The sequence below is a fragment of the Scomber japonicus genome, chromosome 21 (genome assembly GCF_027409825.1).
Source record: "Scomber japonicus isolate fScoJap1 chromosome 21, fScoJap1.pri, whole genome shotgun sequence".
NCBI classification, from domain to species: Eukaryota; Metazoa; Chordata; class Actinopteri; order Scombriformes; family Scombridae; genus Scomber; species Scomber japonicus.
Genome location: NC_070598.1, coordinates 16,521,799 through 16,548,223, shown reverse-complemented (window position 1 = coordinate 16,548,223; position 26,425 = coordinate 16,521,799). Strand labels below are relative to the sequence as shown.

General features: G+C 38.8%; 1 protein-coding gene across 1 annotated transcript in view; it reads left to right on the top strand.

The window, feature by feature from the left end:
* The window catches only part of ctnnd2a (catenin (cadherin-associated protein), delta 2a), a 215,672-nt gene that overhangs the window by 138,034 nt on the left and 51,213 nt on the right, over window positions 1-26,425 (top strand). Inside the window, exons 13-14 of the mRNA XM_053342297.1 lie at window positions 7,759-7,972; window positions 20,948-21,134. Of these exons, the coding sequence (XP_053198272.1) occupies window positions 7,759-7,972; window positions 20,948-21,134 (401 nt within the window). The remainder of the gene's footprint in view (window positions 1-7,758; window positions 7,973-20,947; window positions 21,135-26,425) is intronic.

Sequence of the window (26,425 nt, the reverse complement as noted above, 5' to 3'; positions counted from 1 at the left end):
AAAACAAACTTAACAGATGATCACTAAGCCAGATATGGGATATTAATTCCGTTAAAGATCCCTTTGTAAGAATGAAGCGAGATATTGTGAAACTAATCTTTTTTTGCAGTGCTTTTATATTGTGGTGGGAGTAATTAATTTATTTTGTTATGGTAAATAAGAATATAATTCATCTAAAAGCCCTGTTACTCATGGAAGAGAACAATGAACCCATGTCCTCTTAACTGTTACCAACAGTGTTAATGATTTATTTTCTTCAATATAACAGTTCTACTCCTCACAGAGTTTGGTAATGACGTTGTTCTTATCACATTTGACAGTGAAAACAATACTTTTGTTTCCACTGGGTTATTTCTGAAATGTTTTAAAACTCAACAGCACCTTTTATAGCATTACTCTTGATCATCCAGAGAGACCCTAACACAAATGTTAGTATGATGTAGCATGTGTTAGAACATTTTGAATATCTTTGTGTCACATCCTCCTTATATCTCTGGCAGTAGTCCTTTAACTTCAGTCAAACACATTTTAAAAGAATTATTCAAAATAATATAAACACTTTATAGACTTCAGTAAGTGTGAGTCTGTGAATAGTACTTTTTTTTCCATTGATGTTTCCTCAATTTGTGTGCTAAATGTAATACAATGCCCCTGTTGTTCAGTGTACTTCTGAAGTATCTCAGTAGATCTTCAAGGTTGTGACAGAGCTTTTTTTCTTTTCAACAAGTTCCAGAGTTGAAAAGTAAATGTTGCTATGACTGACTTTCTGTTACCAAGACTACAGAAAACATATATAAGGATTTTAAGATGGTTAAATATGTTATTCATATGATTTAATACATGATGTGTTTTAATACATGATGTGTTATTAGTTCAGAGTGGTGTCAATAAAGTCAGATTGTTGGTAGACCCATTCAGTGACCTCTGCTTTTTGATGTATCTGTTAATGGTGCACATAGACATTTCAACAATCTTATATGTTTATTGCTAGCCACACAGGGCAACATGGATCTAGTAAACTTGGGTACAGTATCAAATTTGATGTATATAGACTGTAAGATGATCACACCTACTAAAACATAGGCTACAACACAAGTCACTATACAAGAAAAGGTCATCAGCGGGTGTCATTTATCTGCTATAGTGGTAAACAGTGAAGCTCAGCAAGGTCCTTCTTGCCGCAGTAATGATAATTGCTAGAGGTGACATCATGCAAACAAGGCTTCTGCTGCCACAACTCAACAAGATCTTCTTATGTGTTGGAATTGCCAGCATTTAATTATGCTCGTTTTTACCTCTTTGAACCTTTCTCACAGTATGAAAAGGACCACTGTTTTGGATCCGTGAACAAAGATATTTCTTTCATGTTGGTCATCTTTCATCTGGGACTGCCCAAAATCGCACAGTGCATGCCAGATCAAAGTTCTTTGATAATTCAGTAATAATTATTGGTGCTCATCCACTCGCTGTCAGTAACACTAAATAGGCTATTTACCATATATCCTTGGGCAAATCTATTATATCCTCCATCCATTAATAATCGGGTTTATTTGAGAGATTGGGAGAGATTGAGTAATATAGCCAGCATTTGTCATTGTAATATTTCACATTAAATGTAGATTATATTTGTAATCCTTATGATCTGTGATTGTTTTATATATGAATGTATGACTCTGTGGTTGACTCATATAACCATGGTGACACAGCCTGCTAGTTATTGTTAATTTCCACATGCCACATCTTATAAAACCAGTGCTTAGTGACTCTGGTGAGTGTGTGAAACGTGTTAGTCTGTTTTAAAAATAACTGTGGATAACAGTAGTTGAATATGCATTTCAGTGGCAAATAACATGACAGCTTTATTACACAGGGATTCATAACAAAGCAGATGTCACAGAGGATTATATAATAAAGTTTGACAGTGACAGTTTATTTTATTTTTTTCTTTTGCCAAAACTTGGCAGACCATACAAATAATTTCATTGTTAAAGGACAAACAGATCATCTGTGCCTGGTTATGGGACTGGAAGTCACGTATCCGTTTTGTCCTGCAGCACGTTTGCTCCCTCTTGTTTTAGTTTCACAGCTGTGTCTTCAATTGTTCAGAAAATATCTTGGCTCATGTTTACACTCACAGCACACACACAGTTAACTTTTGATAGTTATTTATGTGTATTTCTGTCCATTACTTATTCAACAATGTTTTGCATTCTAAAACCAAAGATGCCATTTTAAAACTTGACAGCTCCTCTCACAAAATAATATTTACTGCAAATTGAATCCAATGATACTAATTTAAATCAGTACATGACAATACTCCTTGTATTTCAAACAAACTCAATAATCACTTCAAGATTTTCTTTCTCCAAGATGAATATCTTTAAGCAATAAGCTATGAGCTTCTGATTTCCTGTGATGTTAGAGCTGCTTAGAGGAGTACTTATAGCCTTCTTAGCTAGTCTCAAAGAAACTGTACACCTCTTCAAGTGTCTTATTATTTTCATAAAGTGACAGTTACAGACCAGTAAAAGCCTTTGTCAAATATTGAATGTGTTTTTTGTTTTGTTTTTGTAATGAAACAAGAATGTTATTTTTAACCAAGCGCTTGAATGTTAAATTGGCACAAAGGGCAGTTTTCAGTTGAAGACTTAACACAGCTTGTATGTGTGTATCTGTTTTATCTGTTGGAATTGGCCATCTCATTTATTGTGCTTTATGAATGTAGATGGCAACTATTTGTTATAAGCACTGATCTAAAGACAGACACAGATGGCAGGGGACACACTGAGCAGCTAAATACAGCCACAACATGGCTGCTATTCGCCGCTAAAGAGATACTCTACAGGGGCAAGGGAGGGAGAGAGACTGTGACGGAGGAAAATGAGAGAGAGGGAGACAGAAGGAAAGAAAAGGAAAGGGAGTGAAGGGGAAAAGAAACTGAAAACAAGAGAATATTGCTGTCTGTTATCATGAATCAGATGCCAAGAATGCAGTCTGTTTTGGAAGCATGGAGAGGGGATGATTAACGCAGCAATTTGTCCCTGGGTGGCAGATGTGTGTGTGTGAGAGCGTCTGTGAGTGTGTGTACATGTGTGTATTTACCTGTTTAATCGGAGTCTGTGCATTTGGGTATATGGGAGTACATGTGATTCATTTTATTTAGGTGTGTCTATGTGTGAGATTATGTTAATGTTCAGTCAGGATTGTATATGTGCAGGTGTCCACATTTTGTGCCTTCATATATGCTTGTGTGTAGAGCAATAGATAGGTGCGTGTGCGTGTGTGTGTGTGTGTGTGTGTGTGTGTGTGTGTGTGTGTGTGTGTGTGTGTGTGTGTGTGTGTTTGTGTGTATGTGTATGTGTCAGGGCAGATGGAGGTCTGGCCTCAGCTCAGATTACAGTTGACCACAGAGACAGCTTGGCAGATTCATCTTTAGCATCATTTATAGCTGCTCTGGACAGATACACACAAACAGTACTCTCACACACACACATACATGGAGGCACACGTGAAAGCAGTTACCTATACTACACATGGCCAGTACAGTACATATACTGCACATTGACATGTCATCTCATGCATCCCAATTATGTACACCAACACACAAGCACACACACTGTGTCAGATTAAAGTTCAGCCACATCAGTAATTCATTTTGGGTAGCAGCCTTGTCGATATCCATTTATCCAACAGACCGGTTGAAGGGAGAAGAACGCACCCCCTGACTCTCTGTCATTTCTCTCCCTCTCCCCTCTCCCCTCTCTCTCTTTCTTACACATATCCATTTTGTTATTTCACACCCCCATAAATTCTGTCTCTCCCACTTTATTTTGGTATCAATTACTTTAATTTCTCCCCCTCCCACCTTTTTTAATAATTTTCATTTTTTACAGCGAGGCTTGATTATACAGTACAATATAAATACAAGGGTCTTTCAGAGGCTGGAGAAATTCAATTGCTTTTATAATGAAGGCATATTCCCCTTCTTTACAGTTTATTGTACCCAATAAGGTTAAGTCAGTATGGTTAAAATCAGCTTTCATATTTTCATACAGTGAAATCTGCAAGCTGTGAAAATTTGTTAAACAGACATCAGCATGAAAGATGAGAAAGATGCAGCCAATGATCCATAGCAAATACTGCAATCATACTGCATGCGTTTCTCCTTTCTTACACAGTGCATACTGCATATGTACAATTTTCCACTGCAATCACTGTAAAATTGAACTCCCAATGTCAATTATGTCAGTGGTACAACAATATGCTGAGGTGCCTCACTACAGGTGCCATGTGGTTGGAGTAGGGATGTAGTTGAAGTATTCACATAGAGAAAAAATCAACTGTTTTGGTTGGAATACTAGACAACCCTGATGTTAAAGTACAGCTTACAATATTTCCATTAAAGCTTAATGTAAACCCCACAGTCATTTAGCGTGTGTATTAGTTATATATATATACTGTATTCACATACTCTCCTTTCTGGCTCTTGGAAGCAGTCTAAATTATTTTTTAGCTCCCCTTCATCTGTGAGACAGACCATTCCTGGCTACTTGGCAGAGGATTTGGTCCCCGGTGTGTCGACATTGGGAGGTGCTTTTGATTTGTTCTCACTTGTCAGTAATTTATTTCTACTGTGCCAGTAAAACACACATGAGCCGTTGGAATTACAGTAGTAGTTGAGCTTGGCTTCTTGAACACTTTTTTCTAATATACATTATAAATGTACTTGAAGAAACTTGCTAACCTAGCAACATTAAGGCTAAAAACAACACATAATGCAACAAGAAAGTCTGACTTTTTTTCAATTTCCAGCAAAAAAATATTGTCTTATGATTGTCTTATCATAATCAGGCCAATACAGTTCTTTTAGAATGGTACTGTTTTTACCATAGATAATTAAAGAAAAAAAATGACATAAATTAAAAGGTACATGTGTGATAAGTAATCAATTATTCTTTTATTCTGTTACTCTAACTACTTAGTAGTTCATCAGTGACAAATTTTACTTAAAATGCTTTTTGTAATCAGTAAAGTTTTTGTTGTTTAGTTTTCTTGCCTCCAGGTAACCCTCCGCTATGCTGGTTTAAACTGTTTTCTAATCTGTTTTCTTTGGTCTTAGAGGTCTGAAGTGCTTAGAGTTTGTAGGTTGCTTGTAACAAGTTACTTAAGCATCACTTTGCTCTCTTCAATCTCATGAGTAAACTCTCTGTAAACTGGTGCCAAAAAGCCAGTAATACACTTCAAACATAGGTCTACATCTGCATCAACATTTGTGTGTCAGCATCAAGCTACTGTGACCACCAACTCTTCAAACAACAGAGTAAAGTCTGTAGTGGATTTGTCATGGTAGATTCTCACTGGCTGTGAATCTTATTGTTGATACAGGTGCAATAAATCTGCTGTGTCCCTGCCTCAGAACAATATTAGGTAGCCATAGGTTAATACCATGTTTGGCCCAGTTTAGAATGGCACCATAGGGAAATGTTAGCCTAGGGCCAGGAACTCAATTAGCCGAAAGGTTGAAAGGCTCTAAAATGCAGTTAGCCTCAGGCGAAGTGTCAGGTAAAAAAGAAATCTCTTGCATGTGCATATGCCTGCCAGAGTGTGTACATGCATGAACAGTTAAAGGGTGTGACACATCTTTACTGTGTCTCTTCACTCACGTGCAAGCAGTAAACTGTCTACATTGTGCCGCTTATTAGTGTTGACGTTCCATATGTGGTGACTCATGCACACTTGTTAGGCTTCACATGCCACCATCCCATGTATGTGTCACCCGTGTATCCCGCTGCCAGCTTTTACACCGGCAGCACCTCTGATTCCCACAATCCCAGCTGTCACCGCTGCTAACTGTTACCACGGCAATGCTGTCGCTATGGGTTACCAATAGCCGTGGCCGGCGCGGAACAGCAGGAGACAAAGACAAATCAATCTGCGCTTCTAATCTTCTTTACATGGAATAGAGGAATAGGAGCTGAGGTATTGGCAAGCCTTGTAGGTAGCTCAGAGGCAATACAAAGTAATAGCACTATGGCTTTAATGGAATAACAGATTAACTGTGACACAAGCATAAAGAGGAAAAAAGGAGAGGAGCAGAGATCAGGAAAGGAGAAGAGATCAGTTTGGGAGAAGGGAAGGAGGGCAGAGGGAGGAGGTGAGGAGAGGAACAGAGGTGAGGACTGGAGGGCATAACAGGGACAGCAAATCAGGCTGAAGAAATTGTGCGGCCAATGGAGCAAGGTTAGTTTGCCATCCATTCATTCAGATAATCACAGGAAAGGGTTGGGAAGTCTCTTCCATGTTCGTTTCTGTCCTTGCCAACTTATCTATATGGCAAACTCCAACCATCTGCTGCAGCAGCATAAAACAGATACTAATAATGGTTTTCTAGCACTTAATGTCCCAAGTCCAAGAGGCCTGATTACATAGTTAACTGTGAAAAAGTTTTTTCAAGTTATCTGGCTGAGTAACTCTTCCTGTTGCAGTACTCCTGAGATTAAATAAAAGTAGTGGAAAGTTCGAAGATTCTCTCTCTCTCTCTCTCTCTCTCTCTCTCTGTGTCTCTCTCTCTCTCTCTCTCTCTCTCTGTGTCTCTCTCTCTCTCTCTCTCTCTCTCTCTCTCTCTCTCTCTCTCTCTCTCTCTCTCTCTCTCTCTCTCTCTCTCTCTCTCTCTCTCTCTCTCTCTCTCTCTCTCTCTCTCTCTCTCTCTCTCACACACACACACAAACACGCACAGGTTGCTCTATCCATGTTCCTGCTTGTCTCCTGGTGATCGCAGCAGTCTGTTTCTGGTGATTAGTACTACACCCCTGTCGACTGGACTAAACTCTGACTGCTTTAAGCTCTTTGCCCCCCTAAGGCAGTTGAAGATCCCTGTGGTGGAGAAGCAATGTGGGAGGGTTTAAAAAACACTACCATAGGGAGAAGGCAATATGTGTTGCATCGTGGGGGAAGGCATTATGTATAAAACCAAAGTGCCCTCATCGTGATACCTACTGGGCTAACAGTCCTGTCTGCCATGTCTTCTCACAGAATTAGGATGTAATTATAAATCTACACTGATTGGCTTGTTTGATTTTTTTTTACTCTTTGTGTGTGTATGTGTTGCAAATTGCATCATATATACAGTACGCACAGAGTAGCCGGTTATATTCCCATTATTATCAATATGTAGGAACAGAAAATGACAATAAAAGAAAGAGACATTACATATAAGAATAAAAAGGGAGCGAAATAAAGACATGTAAACAGAGGAAATACTGACGTGAAGAATAAGAGAAAGATATAAAGTAGATAGAAGACTCAGTAGAATATAGTAGTTTTGTTAAATTACAAGCAAAACTGGTGTTGCATCTGTTTTCTTTGCCTCACCAGTGTAATTAATAGTGCAGTTTGTCAAATTTAGTGGCATCTAGAGAACCAAACTTCGCAGAAATGGAATATAATAGTTATAAATACTTTTTGATTAGTATTTAATGAAAAGGCAGCCATGTTGCGCCACTATATTTGTACAGTAGCCCAGAATGGACAACACAAAGACTGGACTAGAGAGGGTCTTTCTGCAGCCCTGTACCTTCTCCAACACACTTAAAAAGGTGATGGTAAAGGCAGTGGTTGGTTACAATCTGCAACCTCACCGCTAGATGACACTAAATTCTACACATGAACCTTTAAGTTTCATTTTGTGAAAGCACAGTTATTAGTATAATTGTAAAGGACAAGTACAATGTTCATTGATATAGTGTCTTTTCACCTTAGATCCGCAGACAGGGAGGCATCCAGCTGCTGGTTGACCTACTGGACCACAGGATGAGCGAGGTTCACCGCAGCGCCTGTGGAGCGCTGAGGAACCTGGTTTATGGCAAGGCCAACGATGAGAACAAAGTGGCCCTGAAAAACTGTGGAGGAATCCCTGCCTTGGTCCGTCTGCTGAGGAAGACAGCAGATGTGGAAATCAGAGAGCTGGTCACAGGTACAGTATCAATGACAAACTCACACTCCGATTTTCTGGCATGTATCTGATCCAGTGTAGCTGCAGTTATTGACTCTATAGCCTCGAGAGACGTTATAATGGTGCAAGGATATGTGTGTGTAATGTGTGTGTAATTTTATGTGAAAGAGTGCATAGAATTTGATGTGGAGGTGCAAGAATATGTCATGCTGCTACACAAACACACACATACAGTACATACATACCCACACCATATATAGCCTAGTACACACCTTACTGTACTTCTGCAAAATCTGTCCTTCTTTAAAAATGTTTTTGTTCATCATATGTTTATTTTGGAAACATCATACATGTATGGAACTTTTAAAAAAACCTTCATTTTATTTTATTTTATTTTTTACAGTGGATTCCTTTGAGCTTTAAACATATAAAATAGATCAATAATATCAATTTATTTCTTTATTAATTTAAATAATATGAAAAATAATACATAAAATTAAATTACACCAAAATAATTGAGATCATGTTATTCTAGTGATTATTAGGATGCATGTTGTGTGGAGAGTGATTAATATTAAAATGATCATTCATCATCTTACTTTAAAAAACAAGAGGTTTGACAGAAATTGTTGATTTATTTTCATGCAGTATTTTTACATGCACTTGAGTAACCAGTGTCCTTTTTTCCTGAAAGCTGATTTCTTAACTGTGAACAAGAAACTTGTTTTCTTGTATTAGGAGTATGGGATTAGACAAACCTGGTTTCCACAGGTACATTTTACTCCCTGGAGAACACTGATTTCTCTGCCATGTATATGTGTTACCAGGTTTCTAATCAGCTTTTTACAAGTAAGTATGGCAAGCACAATAACAGACTGCAGACAGAGAAAACATGGCGCTGAGCAGCTGGATGAAAAGAGAAATCATTACGCAATGTGAAGTGTCCTTGTGTCTAAAATAACAAAAACCTAGTAGCCTGTAGATGTCCAAATAAGCTTGTTTCCACCACTGAACATTTGACTGTCCAGCTGTTCCGATGCACCAGGTGCTGGATTTATAAAACAAGACAAAACCGGAGCATGATCATGAAACAGAATGCAGCCAAAAATTGTAATTGAAAATAAAACTCAATGAATGGAGCAGCCTTACTGTAGCCATGCACACATTCCTAAAGACAAACAAATACTCTTACATACTGTAGCTGCAGTGTGTTCAGATTTCATTTGACCTTGTCAGCACCAATAGTTGTTTAAGCTGAGTGATTTTACTTCTGAGGAATGTATACAGTCACAGCAACTTTCACTGAGAGAATATCCTTTATTTCTATCTTTTTTTTTCTTCATTCTTTGCTATTCATTCCGCAGAAACCAAGGTTGTACTTCTTGAATTCAGATACCCATTTGATATTCGATCACAGTTCTCCTCAACAGGCTAATAAGACTCTAAGGCATGACTTTTCAAAAGAATATAAAGGGAAGGCAGCCAACAAAACATAATTTCTCTTTAGAGGAATTTTGTTATGTTTTTAACTTACTTTTAATATGGTTAAGTTCCAATGTAATACAAAGTTTGCCTTCTTTATCTATATTCTTTTTTTTTTCATGCGTGGGTGGGTGCATGCAATCACACAAATGGGTCTACCTTACATTCAAGTCCCTAGCAGCGAGTGTGCTGTTTTACAATTGCTGGTCAATCTCGCTTTCGCCTTGGGGGGTGTGAGCAATACAAGTTAGCCAGTGCAGTGGAGACACACAGTTAGAGCAGTGCACACACCCACCCACACACGCAAACTTAGAAAAGCACATCTCCACACACACACACACACACACACACACACACAGTGCATTGCAGTGTATATTGTACAGGCAGAAGATGTATAGATTGAATTTTAACACCAACCTGAACTCACAAAAATTCCATGAGCGGATATAATTTGATCTCCATTTTCCTGATATATTTTGCAATATAAAGCCCACTAAGAATGTAATAATCACACATCCACACAGTTCACAGCTTCTCTCTCATACAAACACACTCTCACTCTCACATGCAGACATACACCACCTCAAGCATACGTGTAATCTCAGTGTGCAGCTACAGTTATTTTCCTGTATGACATTGATTCTGCAGCCTCAGGACAGGTAATAATGATGAACCGAGTGAATTGTGTTCTTGCATATGTGTCTATACAGGTTCAAATCTGTGAAACTAATGAAATTCAGCAAGTAATTATTAGTGTCTCCTATGCACACAGACAGGCTAAAATGATAGTTTTACTACAGTTCACATGAAATGACCTGTGATAGGTGGAGTGCTGAATACAAGCAGCCTAGCGCATGTTCTAATGAGCAGTTCTCCATGGCAAGTTAAGAGCATGCACAATGGCTCCCTTGACAGAATGAAAGAGAGCCAGTCCTTGTCTCTCTTCTTCTTTCCTGCCCTCTCTCCTCATTCGTCATCTTATTCTTCGTCTGTATTTCCTACCCTCTCGTCTTTCACTTCACACTTTATCCATATGCGTTTCTGGTTTTCGACATGATTCAATGCCTTGTATCACATTGAGCTGGACTGTGTTTATCTGCACTCATATCACCAGTGTTTCTGTCTCTCTGCTCAGACAAAAACCCCTTTTGTTGTACCAGGTTAGCCCTTAGATAAGAGGAGACATGTGCAGGCTCATACAAGATGATTGGACATTTCCAAAGATAAAATACAATCATACTCATTCACACTCACAGACATAGATTCAAACAGACACACAAACACACATAACCCGCGCACACATTTACACACCGAATACTGAGATAAAGTCAGTGGGGCCCCCTCATGTTCAATTTGACCTTTGGCCCTCACCACGACGAGGCTCATCTTCAAGTACACACACACACACGCATGCTCAAACATCCATCCCTAGACGCATCCCCATAGGTCACCAGCTCTCCGAGGAGACGGGGACCCAGTGGATCACAAAAGGACAGCCAGCAAGCCAGCAAGGAGTTTTGTCTCTCCCTTTAAAGACCATTTACATACTGATAACAGTACACTAGAGAGTGGTGGAGAAAAAAAAGGTTAGGATGGGAGAGATGTAGGAAGGAAAGAAAAAAAGGAAGTGAGAAAGTGTTCATATTTTCAAGACCTTTGATTTGCACATTTATTCAACACCACTGTGGCTTGTTCCCACCATATTCTATGTGTGCTCAAAGCTGCATGTTTATTCCAAATAAAGAAGCAGGAATATGCACCCAAAAAATCATATAGAGCATTTCAGAATCAGATTGTATTGGTCAAGCATGTTAACGCAGACTAGGAATTCACTTCCAGCCCATTAGTGTCCTTCAAGCATACATATAATATACAGACCATGTATATATTATTTATAGACAATAGACAATATGTAAAGAATGTGCAGATTATATAAAAGACTAACCATATACATACAATGCAAATGTGTGCAGACAAAAATAATGTGCATCATGTATGGGAATGAAATTGTGATGAATGAGTATTTGTACAATACAGTATTTGGAGATGTGATGCAGGGTAGTAACTATCTGAAGAAAAAGAGTAGCTATGGCATAGTAGATGAGGACAGTTATTCTGCCCTCCTGGAGTTTTGGTTTAGAGGGAAGCTGTATGGCCTGCCAGAGGGGAGGAGCTGAAAAAGCTTGTGTCAAGGGGTGTAAGGTATCTGTAGTCATTTTCCTGCCTGTTTCATGACTCCTGGAGGAAGTCCTTGAGGGTGGGCAGGGGAGTACTACTGTGTTTTTTTTCCCGCTGTCCTGTTTGCTGCAGTCTGTTCATATACTGTTCTGTGGCTGCTCCAAACTAGACTGTGATGGATGTGCACATGACAGATTCGATGACTGAGTTGTACAACTGGTCCAACTGCTTCTGTGGCAGACCATACTTCCTCAGTTACTGCAGATAGTACATCCTCTGCTCGGCCTTTCTGATGATCGACTTGATGTTGGTCTCCCATTAAAGTGAAGGGGGAGTTGTGCTGAAGTGTGTGTTAGCTAATGCTAATGTCTATAAGCACCAATCTTAGTACACACATTTACATGTTGGAATAAGAAATTGGGCCACCAAACCTTTATTCTTGAGTTTATGTCCACAAGAATCCAAGGCTACACTTATTTCTGCATAACTTGATAAAAATGTAGACAAAACATAGTTTCAAGGGCATTGAAATGACTAAACATATTATATAGAAAACATAACAGTTGAAACACTTACAGATTTCACCTCAATTTCTCAGTTGCTGCTTCTCTGTAAAAAGAGAATAATCAAAATACTGCTTACCGACAGAAAAACATGAATTCTCAGTAACAAAGTTGGAACATTTAGAAATAGTGGCCATAACATCAACCCATAATGTTGTGTATTTATCCAGCAGACTTCAGTGAGTCAGTAAAATTATGGTTGTTTAAAAGTAAAATTCCAAGTGGGGAAAAACAAAGGGGAAATCCACCCAGTGTCTCCCACCTCACAATTATATTGGAACAGAGTAAAAAAAAACAACAACCATTGTTTGTTGTGTGGGTGAACCTAAGAAGATTGACTGGGATTACGTGAATACATCTTGTTAAAGAAAAGATGCTGAATGTCTTGTGTTTTGAAAAAATGCAGATTAACTTCAAAACAGATATATTCATGCGAAGATACAATGTTAATATCACAGATGTAATTATGTTACATTTATATCTGCTCAGACTTTTTTTTTTCAGTGTTAAGCGACAGTCTGGCACCTTGAAGAATATAACCACAGCACTGCAGAGATGAAGATATTAAAAGCACAGCTTGGAGATGGAGTGGCTATTTAGGTGTGTGTGGTCTGTAAGCAGATTAACAAATGAATTAAATGCACCGCAAGTCATACTGCATCATATTTTGAGCTCTGACTTTTATAGAGTCATCTTGCACAAACACACACTCACACACACTGAAATTCTATCTAAAGCCCTGTTTCCACCAAAAGTTCCAGGTGCTTTTTTTTACTAATATCAAGGACTAAACTTGGAACTTCAATGTCCCTGAAGTGCAGTCCTGTTTGCGTTTCCACTGCATCTGATAAACCAGGTAGATCCTGCAAATTAGACCCATGAGGAATTCAAAAATAATGGCAGTAGTATTAACACATGAGCAAACAACAACACAGATTTGTCCTGTTCTGTGTATTTACTGCTACATAAGTTTGATATAATAAATGCATGAAAAGGAGAAATGCAGAGGAGCAATATGAGATGGAAACTAGGAGTGTCTGTCTCTACAGTATAACCTCAGTTGAGTTTTTGATGGTAATGTATTTCTGATTTAGAACGTAACTACTATAAAATATTCAGAAAATTATGTTTTATTTCTCTCATTCACCAGCTTTGTTCACTCTACCACTGCTCACTCATGCTTTCAGCTCGCTCACGCCATCTTTCTTTTTTCTCTGGCTCTATTTTAAAATGAGTCAGGAAGCCGACAACAATGCCTTACTTTTATTTTAACATTACCATCAAAATGTTCTTCCCTTGTCCTTAATCGATACAAGAGCACTTCCTGGTTTTGTGAATGAAGTAGCACGCAAGATGAAGCATATGCCCTGTATGTGTGTTTGACCAATAAGTGAGTAGGGACTTTTGGGGCATAAAACAACATCCCCAGAATTTAATTTAGACCCTTTGGTGGAAATGGAGGTAAAGGGACTAAGTTCCTTAAAATGTTCTTTAGTACCTGAAGAAAGTTCCTGCGGCTGAAAAACAGCTTAACTCTCCCTTTCTTTAAATCTTGCTGTCTTTGCCCTTCTCTGTCTGGCTTTCCTCTGCTGGCTGGCTGAGTGAATCAGTGTCATGCATCACTCTACCCTGTCTGTTTTCTCTTATACTTGGCATTGAACTACACATCTCAATTGCTTTCATGCCAGTACAACCATGTTTTGAAGTCTATCTGAATTTGCCTTGTGGAAAACCCTGCTGGTGATGTAATTCACCAGTAGCATGATTACTCTATAATTCAATTAGACATGTATTTTCTGTCAAAAATAGAAAGAATGTTGCAGAATGATGTTTTATAGTATATTCCACACATTTAAGTCTGTTCAGTGCAGTTTTAATATATCTGCTCTGCTAAGACTTTGTAATGCTTGTGTGTTCAGATTGTTCCCATTTTATCTGCATGGGATCAGTCTTATGACTCAAGTGTGATTAAAGACATGCCTTCAAATAGCTGATTCATATTGTAGACTCTCGTTATTTGGACTTGTTTAAAAGGAGTCTGAGGCTTGTACTTTAATTTCTTGGCCTGATCATTGTAGACTGTTTCCAATGTGAGTCCACAGTTTCTACAATGACTGGCATTAGTAGTAGTTTCATATACGGTATACAACTTTTGCAATATCCAGCTTTTAAAATTGAGTTTCCTTTACAATAGAACAGCCTTGAGTGGCAAAAAGGGACTTAACCCAGAAAGATCACTGGTTGATATACTTGTACGGGCTGAAAAATGGTAGACTGGAAAAAATAAAAATAAAGCACCACATTCTCCTCTTCACTTACATCTTTAAACCAAAATATTTTGGAGTGTAGTTATGATGGACAGCTCCCTGATGAGTCTGTATAAGACATACAAATTCCTTAATCTTCAGGCCAGTGCTGCAAATACCATAACAACAAAGCACTATAGAAAAAACTGTGTGAGCTTCTCTGAACTGATAGATAGTAAAAAGAAATTGGGTCTATTGCACTGTCAAATTGCATACTACTCAAAGCTTGACCTTCATTACTAATTGGTAGTTAAATGATTTGAAAGCAAGCAAGTGGCACTTGGTGACCACCAGAGGTTCATCAGAGGCAGTGGCACATACACAATCCTCAACTGCTTGACTCAAAACATAGTGATTGTGCTCCATTCATAACAAGTCAGACTCCTCATTACTGCCACTGTGCTCTACCCTATTCTTTGTGATTAAAGATCTAGGTCTGGGGAAATGAGACAGGGTACATGTTTTTTGGTGACCGGAAAACCGTTCCCTCAGCAATATATCCTATCTCCCTGTCGGTTCTGAAGTTTAAAATTAGACAAGCTTTATTGGCTTCCTGGATGTCAGCGTGAGGTAGATAGGATGGAGTCAAGGCTTCCGGGCCTGTCAGTCAAAGTCAGGTCGATGCAGAGGCTTTGGGTGTCAATAGGAGATGCTATCCTTACTTGTGGGCTCACCTTGAGGCAGTGGACCATGACATACCCCAGCTGCTGCTGCCGCTGCTTGCTCTCAAATGGTTGATGACCTGAGAGGTAACTGCTGAGGGACTTAATAGTTAAAATTCCTGCATTTATGGAAACACTTTAAATGTGCAGTTCTTGATTATTATTTAAAACCATAGCTGGTCATCTTGGCCCTATGAAAAGCAGACATATATGTGCATTTTTGTCCTCTCTCCACTATCAGACAACAGTCTGTTGCTGAAAATGGTTAGCGTTAGATATGCTAATATTACATTCTTAAAGCAATATTTGATACATCTTTACTGCCTCTATTTGTAATCATTGTAATGCATTGCTCGAGCAAGCAGTTTATCTCCACAAGTTAGTTTTAGAGTTGTCTCTTGTCACAAAGAGAAAAAGACTGTATGCTCTAGCTGACGTTAGCAACAAACCATAACTGTCATATTTTACTGCTGCCACCCTGTGCTGTATATTTTTCACCTTGTTTTCCTTTACTTGAAGGCATGAATTACTGCTCCATTTCGATATTCTAATCTCCATGTCCTGACTGTTGTTATAGTATTTGCCAAAGCCACTTTAATTTAAGTCAAAACTCGCAACCTTCTTTCAAAAAACGCTGGAGGACAGAACTCCGTCGAAGTCATTATGGTGGTTCCTGTGGGGAAACAAGATGACTTTAACAGGGTTTTTTCACTGCTTTTAAAATTGTTAATGTCCTGCAGAAATCTCACTGCAGCATTTTCACTGTGGGAGGCTCTGGTGGGACTGAAACCTACAGGCACTGACAAATTCACCCACAATGCAGGACTTTACCTTGTGCTGATAAATGATTTCCACAACCCCTACAGGAAGAAAAGTTTTAGGACCCTGGGGTCAAGTCAGCAATTGTTAACATGCTGCCACCCACAATGTCATCCAGAAAATCAGTATTTCTTTCTTGATTTCTCATTCACAGATTTCTGTAGACACATTAGCTATGTAATTTGTCGTCTTTGGCTTTACTCATCACCGGATTCTGACCTTGCGGCTAACTAATTCACATAGAGCCACACAGATGAAGGCTGTTTAATAAAACATCGCCACTTGAGGCCTAACAGGCCTCACTCTCCCCTTACAAGTCATACTCTCATTTATTCATGAATTCATGCAATCATCTCCCCATTTCCCCAAACCACACAGCTCCTAGGAAACTGTCCGTCAAGTGTCTGAAGGGAACCAATCAGAGGAGAGAGAGAAAAGAAGAATCACAGGCACACACACACAAACACACAGACATACACACAAGCTCTAGTATGATGTCATTGTCTGTCTGTTGGTCACCTGATTGTTATACCCATAAGGACACTGGGTTTAGTGAAGCATTACAGATCTATGTTTCTAGAGCAGGTGTGTGTGTGTGTGTGTGTGTGTGTGTGTGTGTGTGTGTGTGTGTGTGTCTGTATGTGTGTGTCTGTATGTGTGTGTGTGTGTGTCTGTTTGTGTGAGCCTTGAATTTGGCCAGTGTTAGACAGTGGCAGACACAATGTCCTTGCCCCAGAAAACACTGCATAGTCCAGTCTATACCCCTTCTTTTCCTTTTTCTTTCTCCATCTGCTTAATTTCACATTAATAATACAATTGAAATATCTGAACCACACCCTCTCACATCCTTAGTGTTTGTCGTATGTGCATGAGTTTTTATTCTACATGCAGGTTTGGTGGCTAGAGAAAACAAAAAAAAAAGCAGCTGAGTGGCTTTCTCTACAAGGCGGCAGACAAGTTGAAGTCGGGTCATCAGAAACAACACCTGTTTTAACCTGATTGCAATCAAACACTGGCAACACACGCCACTTGAGAGATAGACTGAAACAAGGAGTGAGAAACAGAGACAGAAAAAGATGTTTGAAAGCACCTTGCTTCATTTAAGTGAAGTGTTTTGCTGAATACCTGTCTTCCCCCTGGCTGAAGGTGCCTCTGCATCTTTGTTCAAGTGACTGTGTGTGTGCGTGTGTGTGTCTGTGTGTGTGTGTGTGTGTGTGTGTGTGTGTGTGTTCGTCCCTGTGTTTGTGGGTGTTTGAGCTTTTATCTTGGTTTAAAAAGACTCCATGAGAGGAGAGAGATTGAGAGGAAAGAGAGAGACTTGACACAGTCACACACACACACGCACACACACACGCACACACACGCACACACACACAGAGACTAAGTGAGAGCACTTGATTGCTGCCAAACAGTATACAAGGTCATCGCCTTATTATCACCCTCCTCTTCTGTCCTCTCAAGCTCTCTCTCTCTCACACACACACACACACACACACACACACACACACACAGTCAGTCAGTCGTACTCTTTCACACTCTGTGTCTCTTGCCTTCTTTTTCTCTTTTTAACTTTTCCCACTGTCACATTTTTTGTCTCTTATGTGATCTTTACTTGCAGAGTTTTATAGGCTCCCATTAAAATGGTCTCACTCTGACTTTATCTTGTACCGTTTTTCCCACAGTTAGTTTTGTTAAGCGTTTGGTTTACACATGCACTAGAGATATACTAATTTTTATAAGCTTGCTTCCACTGCAAAACAGTTTGCTATTTCTTAAATTGAGACACATTTGTCCTGTGAGGAAGGATGTGTGGAAAATGTTCATAGTGATCCCGGTTGCACTCGTATACAAATATATAATTAGCTTATTGTAATCAAGTAGTTCGCTTACAGTGTTCATTTTGGATCTTGTCCAGCAGTCTCCAGCTCAATCAATCAGTTTAGCTTGTCGGCTAAGTACTTTGCTGATCAGGTTCACAATGATTAGGAGCTCTGCCCTGAGACTGGACGGCTCAGGATCCGTCACCATATCTGCAGAAAACACAGTCTGTCAAGTGGATAACCCACGACTGCGTTTCAGACACTGCCTGGGATTTCTGACAACCAGCAGCTGTAATCCAGCAATTACAGGAGGTAAGCCACTAGCTCCGCTAGCCGTCAGCTCCGGGTGTGGCGTCCACACTGCAGCTGTCAGTAGCTCAAACTAGAGGGATCAGGCACAGCAAGTAATGCCGAACTGCAGATCAGTTAAAATGACTTAAAAGTAATCAAAAACCATCATTCATTTACTATATCCAGAAATTAAACTTAAAATATCAACCATTATAATTACAGTAATCAGATCACCGTCTGGTTTGGTACAACGGACGTCAGAGACCTGTACTGTGATTTGAAACAGCCAATAAAACTCAGTAAATAGAGACTCTCTCCATTTAGTTACTTCTTATTAATGTTAAACAAATACAAATGCCATCTGCATGAGAAATAAAGAGATGGGGGAAAAAATCAATCAATTACAGACATCACTATTAGTTTCCACTGTATGCATCTATGTGTGTTCTCACATGGTTTCTTTGAGTAACCTGATTGCTTGAGTGCATGTAACACACTGACTGGCTGTTTTTCACATCTCATTTTATCATCTTTTTTGTTTACTTTTCATGTAATATGTGTTGTTCTTCAATATTAACCGTTGTTTGTTGTTGTTTCTTATTCCCTCTCTTCTTGTTGGCTGTATTTGTCTGTCAATTGCAGATTGACATTAGAACTGACACTAGTGAAGTGTACTGTGAGGCATTGACACTGGCGTTGCTGTTGGCAACACAAAACTGGCTGCCAGTCAACACAGAGTGCCTCTATGGTAGTCTGTGTATAGTTTTTCAGTTAAAGTAATGAGTATGAGGATTTAGTCATATTTGTTATTAGTGGCACATTGTGCCCTTACTCTTGTCTCCATCTTTTCAGTAGATTTTTTTCAAATTTCTCTATCAAATCCTGTTTTTAGGGGATTTTTTTCAGCCTCTAAACAGAGGACAGATTAGGCTAGAGCCACCTCTACAGAGCCCTAAGGAATGCAGTGACTTCAGTGTTGCTGTTATTTTAGATGACAAAAAGTATCTCTATGTTTAATTCAGATTTATATTTAACAGGATAAAAGACAAATTGTATTGTGCATACTGGAATGAACAGGACATCTTTTATCTGACAGCCTTAAATGATTCATTCTGTGCAGAGCACACAGTGTCTGAGTTGTGCTCATTCTGTTGGGTGGTAGCTGGACAAATGAATGACATCTGTCATGTTGGACCTGCTACATCTGGGGGTCTGACACCAGATGCGTGAGAGATGGTGACCTTCAACATTGCAGCTTTTTATAGTTTGTCATATTAAAAACATGTTGCATGTCTCCTCAGTCTGTTCCTGTCTCCCTAAACCATCACTCAGCTCCTCCACCTCTCTTCCCCTCTCATTAGTTTTCTATTTTTGTGGCTTTCATCTTTTTCACCCTCTGTTTCACACATTTAATCTTTGTATTTGTTACTATCTGTTTTTGTCTCTCTCAGTAGGGATGACCAGTACACGCAGCAGGGACTAATTAACATATTTGGAATGGGTAAATGCTGTTGTGGCCTGTGTGTGTGCGTGTGTATAACAATGTGCAGTTTGTGTGTACATGACTGTGTCACAGCTGACCAACAAGGCTAGCGCTGTCACCCGTCTGCGAAAAGGCATCTGGTGTTCCATCTGACAAGAGGAAAAAGTGTGTTTGTTTTAGTGAGTGTGTATGTGTGTGTGTGTGTGTGTGTGTGTGAGCGTGTGTGTGGGATTGCATGCATTTGTGTGTATGTGCCTATACACATACTGTATGTGATTAAAAGTTAGCGTGTATGTGTGTGAGTGTGTGTGTGTGTATGTATTTCCTGGCAGTTGACATACAAACTAGCAGGTGTTTCTACCAGCAAGTATGCATTTACATGCAGTTTAATATGCTTATAGTTTATTTGTGTAATGTGTGCATGTGTGTCCTGTACCACACAGCATGTAGTAAATGATACACTGGGCGGTTGGCTTTCCACGTGAACCAACAACCTAATTCATTACCTCAGATATCATTGGTAATAGGTGAATTTGTGAAGTCTGCTTCCAGAATAAAAGAGTGAGCAGGGTTTTGTAAGTGATAAAAAAAAGAAATTAGATGTAATTTTCATCCTGCATTTACAGTCCTAAAGTACCACCACAATTCATTTGTGATGTGCCAGCGCAGGTGAAAGGTCCGGCTTTGCTCAAATTCCAGGTTGTTTTAATTTCTCAAACCAATCAGAGGAGCAAGCCCGAGCTGCTCTGACCTCGCAAAACGCAACCGAATGTATTTCCTTTGACATCTCTGAGAGGTTAATGGAACCATTTGCTTTGAAATTCCATAAAATATGTGCTCATAAATGATGACATGAGGAAAGTTGACAGAGGGAATGAAGAGGTGAAAAAGTAGAGTGGAAAAGAGTGCTGTCTTCACTTAACTGTTGGCTTGTGCTGTGGGAACACAGATTTGACAGGAGCATTAATAGAAAGAGCGTTATGCATCAAGCTGTGCTCTGTCAGAAATGTATAAAGAGAGATATCTATTGTGTATCCAGCTTAATGTATTTGACTGTTCATAATTAACGATCACATCAGAAAGTTTGAATGGGGAGGATCTTTAGTAGATATGAATATAAAGTTGTTGTTTTCATTTATTTCCATTTTATGTGCTTAATTACATGGAAAAAGTTTGATTTCCTCTGTTGACAAATGGAAAATTAACAACCTGGATTGAATTTGTATTATGGAGTGTTTTTCAGTATTGCAGACACATGCAGTTCACCATTAATTACTTCAGTACATTAATTTGCTTCTTCTCTACAACACCCTTTTTAATTATTATTTACATACTGCAATAATAAACCATATTTCTTAATGTGTGTTTCTTCGTGCGTGTGTGTGTGTGTAGGCGTGCTGTGGAACTTGTCGTCATGTGATGCTCTGAAGATGCCAATCATCCAGGATGCTCTGGCTGTTCTGACCAATAGCGTAATCATACCACACTCTAACTGGGACTCTTCCCCCAATCACCATGACGACCGCAAGCTCCACCTCCACACCTCCCAGGTGCTTCGCAATGCTACGGGCTGCCTCAGGTAAAAGCACACATACACACATACTCTCATTGTAGGGTATATGCACTTTTCCCTTGTCTCTCTCTTTCCTCATCTCACTGATAAATACAAACCCATCTATAAGTATACCACAACATGTACACATACTGTATTGATTATAGCTTTGTTTGTTATTTTTCGTAAAATGCAGTCTATATATTAAATTGTCATGTTATTGATTTCTTGCAGTCATACCGTAGCAGTATGCATAATTCACCCATGGTTTCATTAGGCTCCATAGTCCATCAGTCAAATTCATGATGTGTGCAAAATCATGAATAAAAATAATAATACCAACTGAGATTTACCATAATGAGACAGTTCTCTTTTTATATGTGATCGAATTTTATCTCCGTTGAATCTTCACTGCTGCATGATTATAGATGCATATATTCACAACTTACAAACAATAGTCTGTGCACATTCTCACTCTTGTTCTCCTTCATACTAACTCACACTTGTAACCATAGTAACTACTCCTCCACTTGTATGGGTCCTTTGTGTGTCAAGACTTTCTTTTTGGTGCATTGTACTGATTAGATGTTTTTAGTACTTACAGCTCGACATAATAAAGAACAACAAACGTCTTTGTTCATCAGGAGGCTTGTTAGTGACCTTTCAATAATCTGACAAATTCAGTCATCACTTGTCAACTGGTTTGCAACGCGTAATGGATTTATTGAAAGAAAAAGTTTCCTTAACAACGAAAAACTGCTTAGGAACAGTATTCAGGACCAGTGCATTATATACAATAACAGGGAAACACAAAGTTTTAATGCCAATACTAAAAAATATATAATTACAGTAAAGTTTTTTTTTAAACATGATGATCATTTTAATTTTTTATTAAAGAAAACTAATATAATCAAGACTGCTTAAATGTGTGACTTCTATTAACGGCCAATGCTGATGATCCCTTTAGCAAGACATAACCTACAATAAGCCATTGAAGCTGCTCCATATCAAGCACTAAATTATTTTACTTGTCAGCTACTATGCTTGAATAATTGTGGCATAACCAGTCACCTTCAATTGACATGAACACTGGTTTAAATAGAAATAGATTTTTAACCACTGTATGATACATACTATTGGAATATCTATTTTCATTCTATTTCTTAGCTACTGCAGCATGGCGCTGCACATGTGGATTATTTCCTTGATAATTGAAGAGAAGCCACATGTAAGAACGAGACAGTGTCTGTAGGCAGCCTCCAGGGGGTTCAGTGTCACAGCTGTGCCTTTGTGCATATGTATGTGTGTTCAGTCAAATCAGCATGGTGCACAGTGTGACAACTGCTAATGGCATGCAGGTTTGATGACTGCTCACACATGTAAAATAAGTGCAGTTGATTGTTGATGAGACAAATAGGCCAAGCCAATTTGTGTATGGAACTTTTATTCTGATGTCTTTAACTCTTACATACTGTTTAGGGTCAAATTTGACCCATCTTTTTTATCAGAGAGCTCTAAAAACACCCTAAATACTTTTTAATTTTAGCTCAACATTTGATGACTCCTCCTAATGACCCAGAATAAACAAAAATGCAGTTTTTGTAGAGTGTTTGACCCATATTTATTTAAAAAAATGATTATTATTATTATTAAATGCTGTTACATTCTTCACATTTAATACTATTAATTTGTTTTCTCCATACACACAACTTGTAAAAACTGAATAATAAACTCTCAGCTTTCTGAAAGCTTCATTAAGGATTAGTTTTGCTGTTTATCTGTGACTGATGATGACATATTCATGAATGATTTGTTGTGCAGAAATTTGGCAGCTACTAATTATGAGAGGATACTCTGGATGGTCTGAATATGAAAAGTGTGTGAGGGTTAAGAATATATGGAAAGCCCTTTAAATCATGTGCAATAAGTTGTTTAAGTAAAACTTTGAGCTATGCTGACATGTCACTGATGAAAAAGTCAGTGCTGCAAATTAGATGTAATGAGAGACTGTCTTGCTAAATTAAATGGCGGCCAAAACAGAGCCAGAACTTTAGAGTCTTTTTAAAATCACCCTGTTGACCATACAGTAGCAGTAACATACAGTGCCAGTCAAACGTTTGGACAGACTTTCTCATTGATGTGAATGGGTAAATAATTATTCAAGATCAGCTTATAGCCATATTAGGTTTAAAACAGGTCAAACAACAACTCAAACTTTTGCTAATTTCAGAAATGTATCACAGAAAAATCAACAGAATACTTTACATGTAACAACTTGCTGTATAGTTTGAGTTCTGCTGGTATTGAAATTTAGCCATGTTGTTAAAATTCTGCAACTATACACACTACAACTATCCCCTGCACAACTACAACTTGATTTTTAATTGTGGCTGTTAGCATCTATGCTGACTGGTTATGCATCGTTAACACAGGAAGGCAACCCTGCTCCTCGATCCTATAAACACGTTTTCATTTGTGTACATACACACTCACACAAAATCCACAGAGGACTGAGATGGTTTAGAAAAAAAACTGCATGTCCACTTGGCCGACTCTCTTTGAGCTGTGTACTCAATCAACCACCAGCAGCCTCTGGATTAAACCTCACCCCACTCGCTTTGCAGAGCTCCTCTCAAGCTGTTTTGAATGCTTATCTCCAGCTATTGAATGTTCCTTAAAAGGATTTCAAAGCCGTTCTGAAGATGTTACAAACAGGTTTTTGTATGTATTCACATCATTTTGTGTGTAAGGTGTTACATTGTGTGCATATGCATGTGCATGTGTGTATGCATTCAGTGTAACAAAGCAATGGCTTTGCTACCTTCGGTCATTATTCCTTTTGTAATCATTTTAAATATGAGTACTAGCTGCATAATTGTAGTCTTCCTAAATATCAAAAATGTATAATTATGAATATTAGCTTTGATATGTGTTTCAGCCAAACCTGTCTGACTGCTGGTTGATGAATCAAATGTATATCTCCTACCTATCAGCAGGGACACACTGCTGCTGTAAAGACATTAATCTGTATCAGCTAATTAAAAATATCCAAGAATATCCTCAATATGAGAGCACCATAGCTCATGTTGCACTACTGTATTATGATGGCTACCACCTTTGATTTTAATTCTCAAGTGAGACTACAGCTGGCACTTGTATTGTTTGAATGTAATTGCAGACAATGTCAGCTGAAAACGTGTTTGGAATGTGAAATTCTGTATTATATTTTGTCATGAAGCTCATGTAGTCATTAGCATTCTTAGCAGAACAGCACAGGAACTGCCGTTGGGGCTATGGTACAGGACAAGATGATTAAACACAATAACTTGATATCACAAACACCTGTACAAATCTTATTCAGTTCTCTCATGGCATTGCATAGAGCAGGTGTTATGTGTGGACCCCGGGGTGCCAGGCCTGCTTATCCAGGGATTTGTCACCTTTAGGCTCCTAGTTTTGCTCTTTTTTTTTTAATCTGTCTGTCATCTCTGTTTTAAGAAGCAGAGTCAAGACGGTGTGTGGGTGTGTGTGTTGTTTTTTTTTTGTGGGGATGAGTCAGAGGAGCAGAGCAATGTTTATTTAACTCTGATATTTTTTAGTGTCTTTTATTGGATTACAATGTATTATCCACCTTGGTGTGGATGGGATGACTACACTTTACATAAGGGATTGAAAGGCTGGCCCAATAGGTTATTGCCACTGAAATGTATTCTCATTTGCAGTTGGAAGAAATAGCGGTTTGCTTTGTGCTTTAGAGATAATGTGTTTTGTATTTTGAATGGGCTGTGTATCCTGGGAGCTACAATTAGTACAAATCTAAAATAAACACATTAATTGAATTTTCTGTGGATATTTGCTATTTCAGGGCAAATGAGCCAAAATGATTTCTCTTCACATATCCTGATTCCTGCATGTAGAAAAGAGGTGGCGAATGTAAGGGGTTTTTAACACCCAAATCACAGAAAACATATATCTCCAAATTAACTTCATATCTACTCCTGTGGATAGATATGGAAAGATACATTGCTGTTGAGATATTGAAAATCCTTTTATTTGATTTTTGGCATGTCAGAAATTTAATTCCTTTCACCTCCATATTATTGAGATGGTGACTGAAGTCTTAGCAGGAGATATTATCTCAAATCCTCTTGAAATAAAATATATATCTGAAGATTAGAGCAGAGAGAATGTAGAGCTGCTGAACAATGAGAAGGAGAGACTAACAGGGTCTCAAAGAAGGGAGCTGTAGCACAGAGAGTAATGAAGGTGTTTCTGCTGCTCTCCAGGGTTGTTTTCTATCTCACTATCTCTTCAGAGGGGTTAAAGTGGCACAAGGCCACAGTGTTCAAGTCCCAGTGTACCTCAGCTCAATTTCAGACCTCTCACCTCTCTCATTATCCCTTTGCTGTGTGTGAGCTTGTGTGTGCGTAATACAGTGGCTCCATTTTCTACAGTTGTGTGTCCATGTGTATTTGTTTGTGTGCATGTGTGTATGCAGGGTATGTATGTGTATGTGTGCATATGTAGATATGTATGCATGTGTCATGGGGTGTATATGTATCGTGTGTGTGTGCAAATGTACGCACACACATATTGGTGCCTGTTGAAAATCAAAGGTGTTAAAACGAATCAATCTCAGAAATTACAGCCGGCATGGGAAAGTTGCATGTGATAATGGAAATGAACTGGTGTCAAGACATCAGGTGTTTCGATTATGGCTATGTGTTAGTGTGTGTATCCATGCATGTGTGTATTTTTGTGTGTTCATGTGTGCATTTATCAAATGTAGGCCAAGCAGCTAATGATGCTGATGGACCCATATGTTGTGTAATTGGTTGGTGGGCATTAAGGGCCCCTGCCTATTCGCACATATTCACACACACGCACACACACACACACACACACACACACACACACACACGCATACAGTGTTATCAGACCAGACACAAGGTCTCCTGTGGAAGGGTTTCCATATCCTCCATTCATAGGCTGTTTACCTCCCTGCAGGTTATTGGTTTACAGCCAAGTCAGAGAGAAAGCACTACCCACTGCCTCCACACTGTACACACTGTATGTGTATGAGTGTTTGTCTGTTTCTGTACTTACTGGGATCACAGATTCATAAACACTTTGAATTTGTTTCACTTCAGACACCCACAAATGTGGGAGCGCAGGAGAATGAGTTATTAGATGAAGCAAGAATAAGGAGTGTATGGTCATGGATGATGTTGTTTCCATATTTATTTCATTGATTACCTGGTTTATATGCATGTGTGCCATATGGGTATGACCCTCTGCTGCCTGTGCTCTGATACACA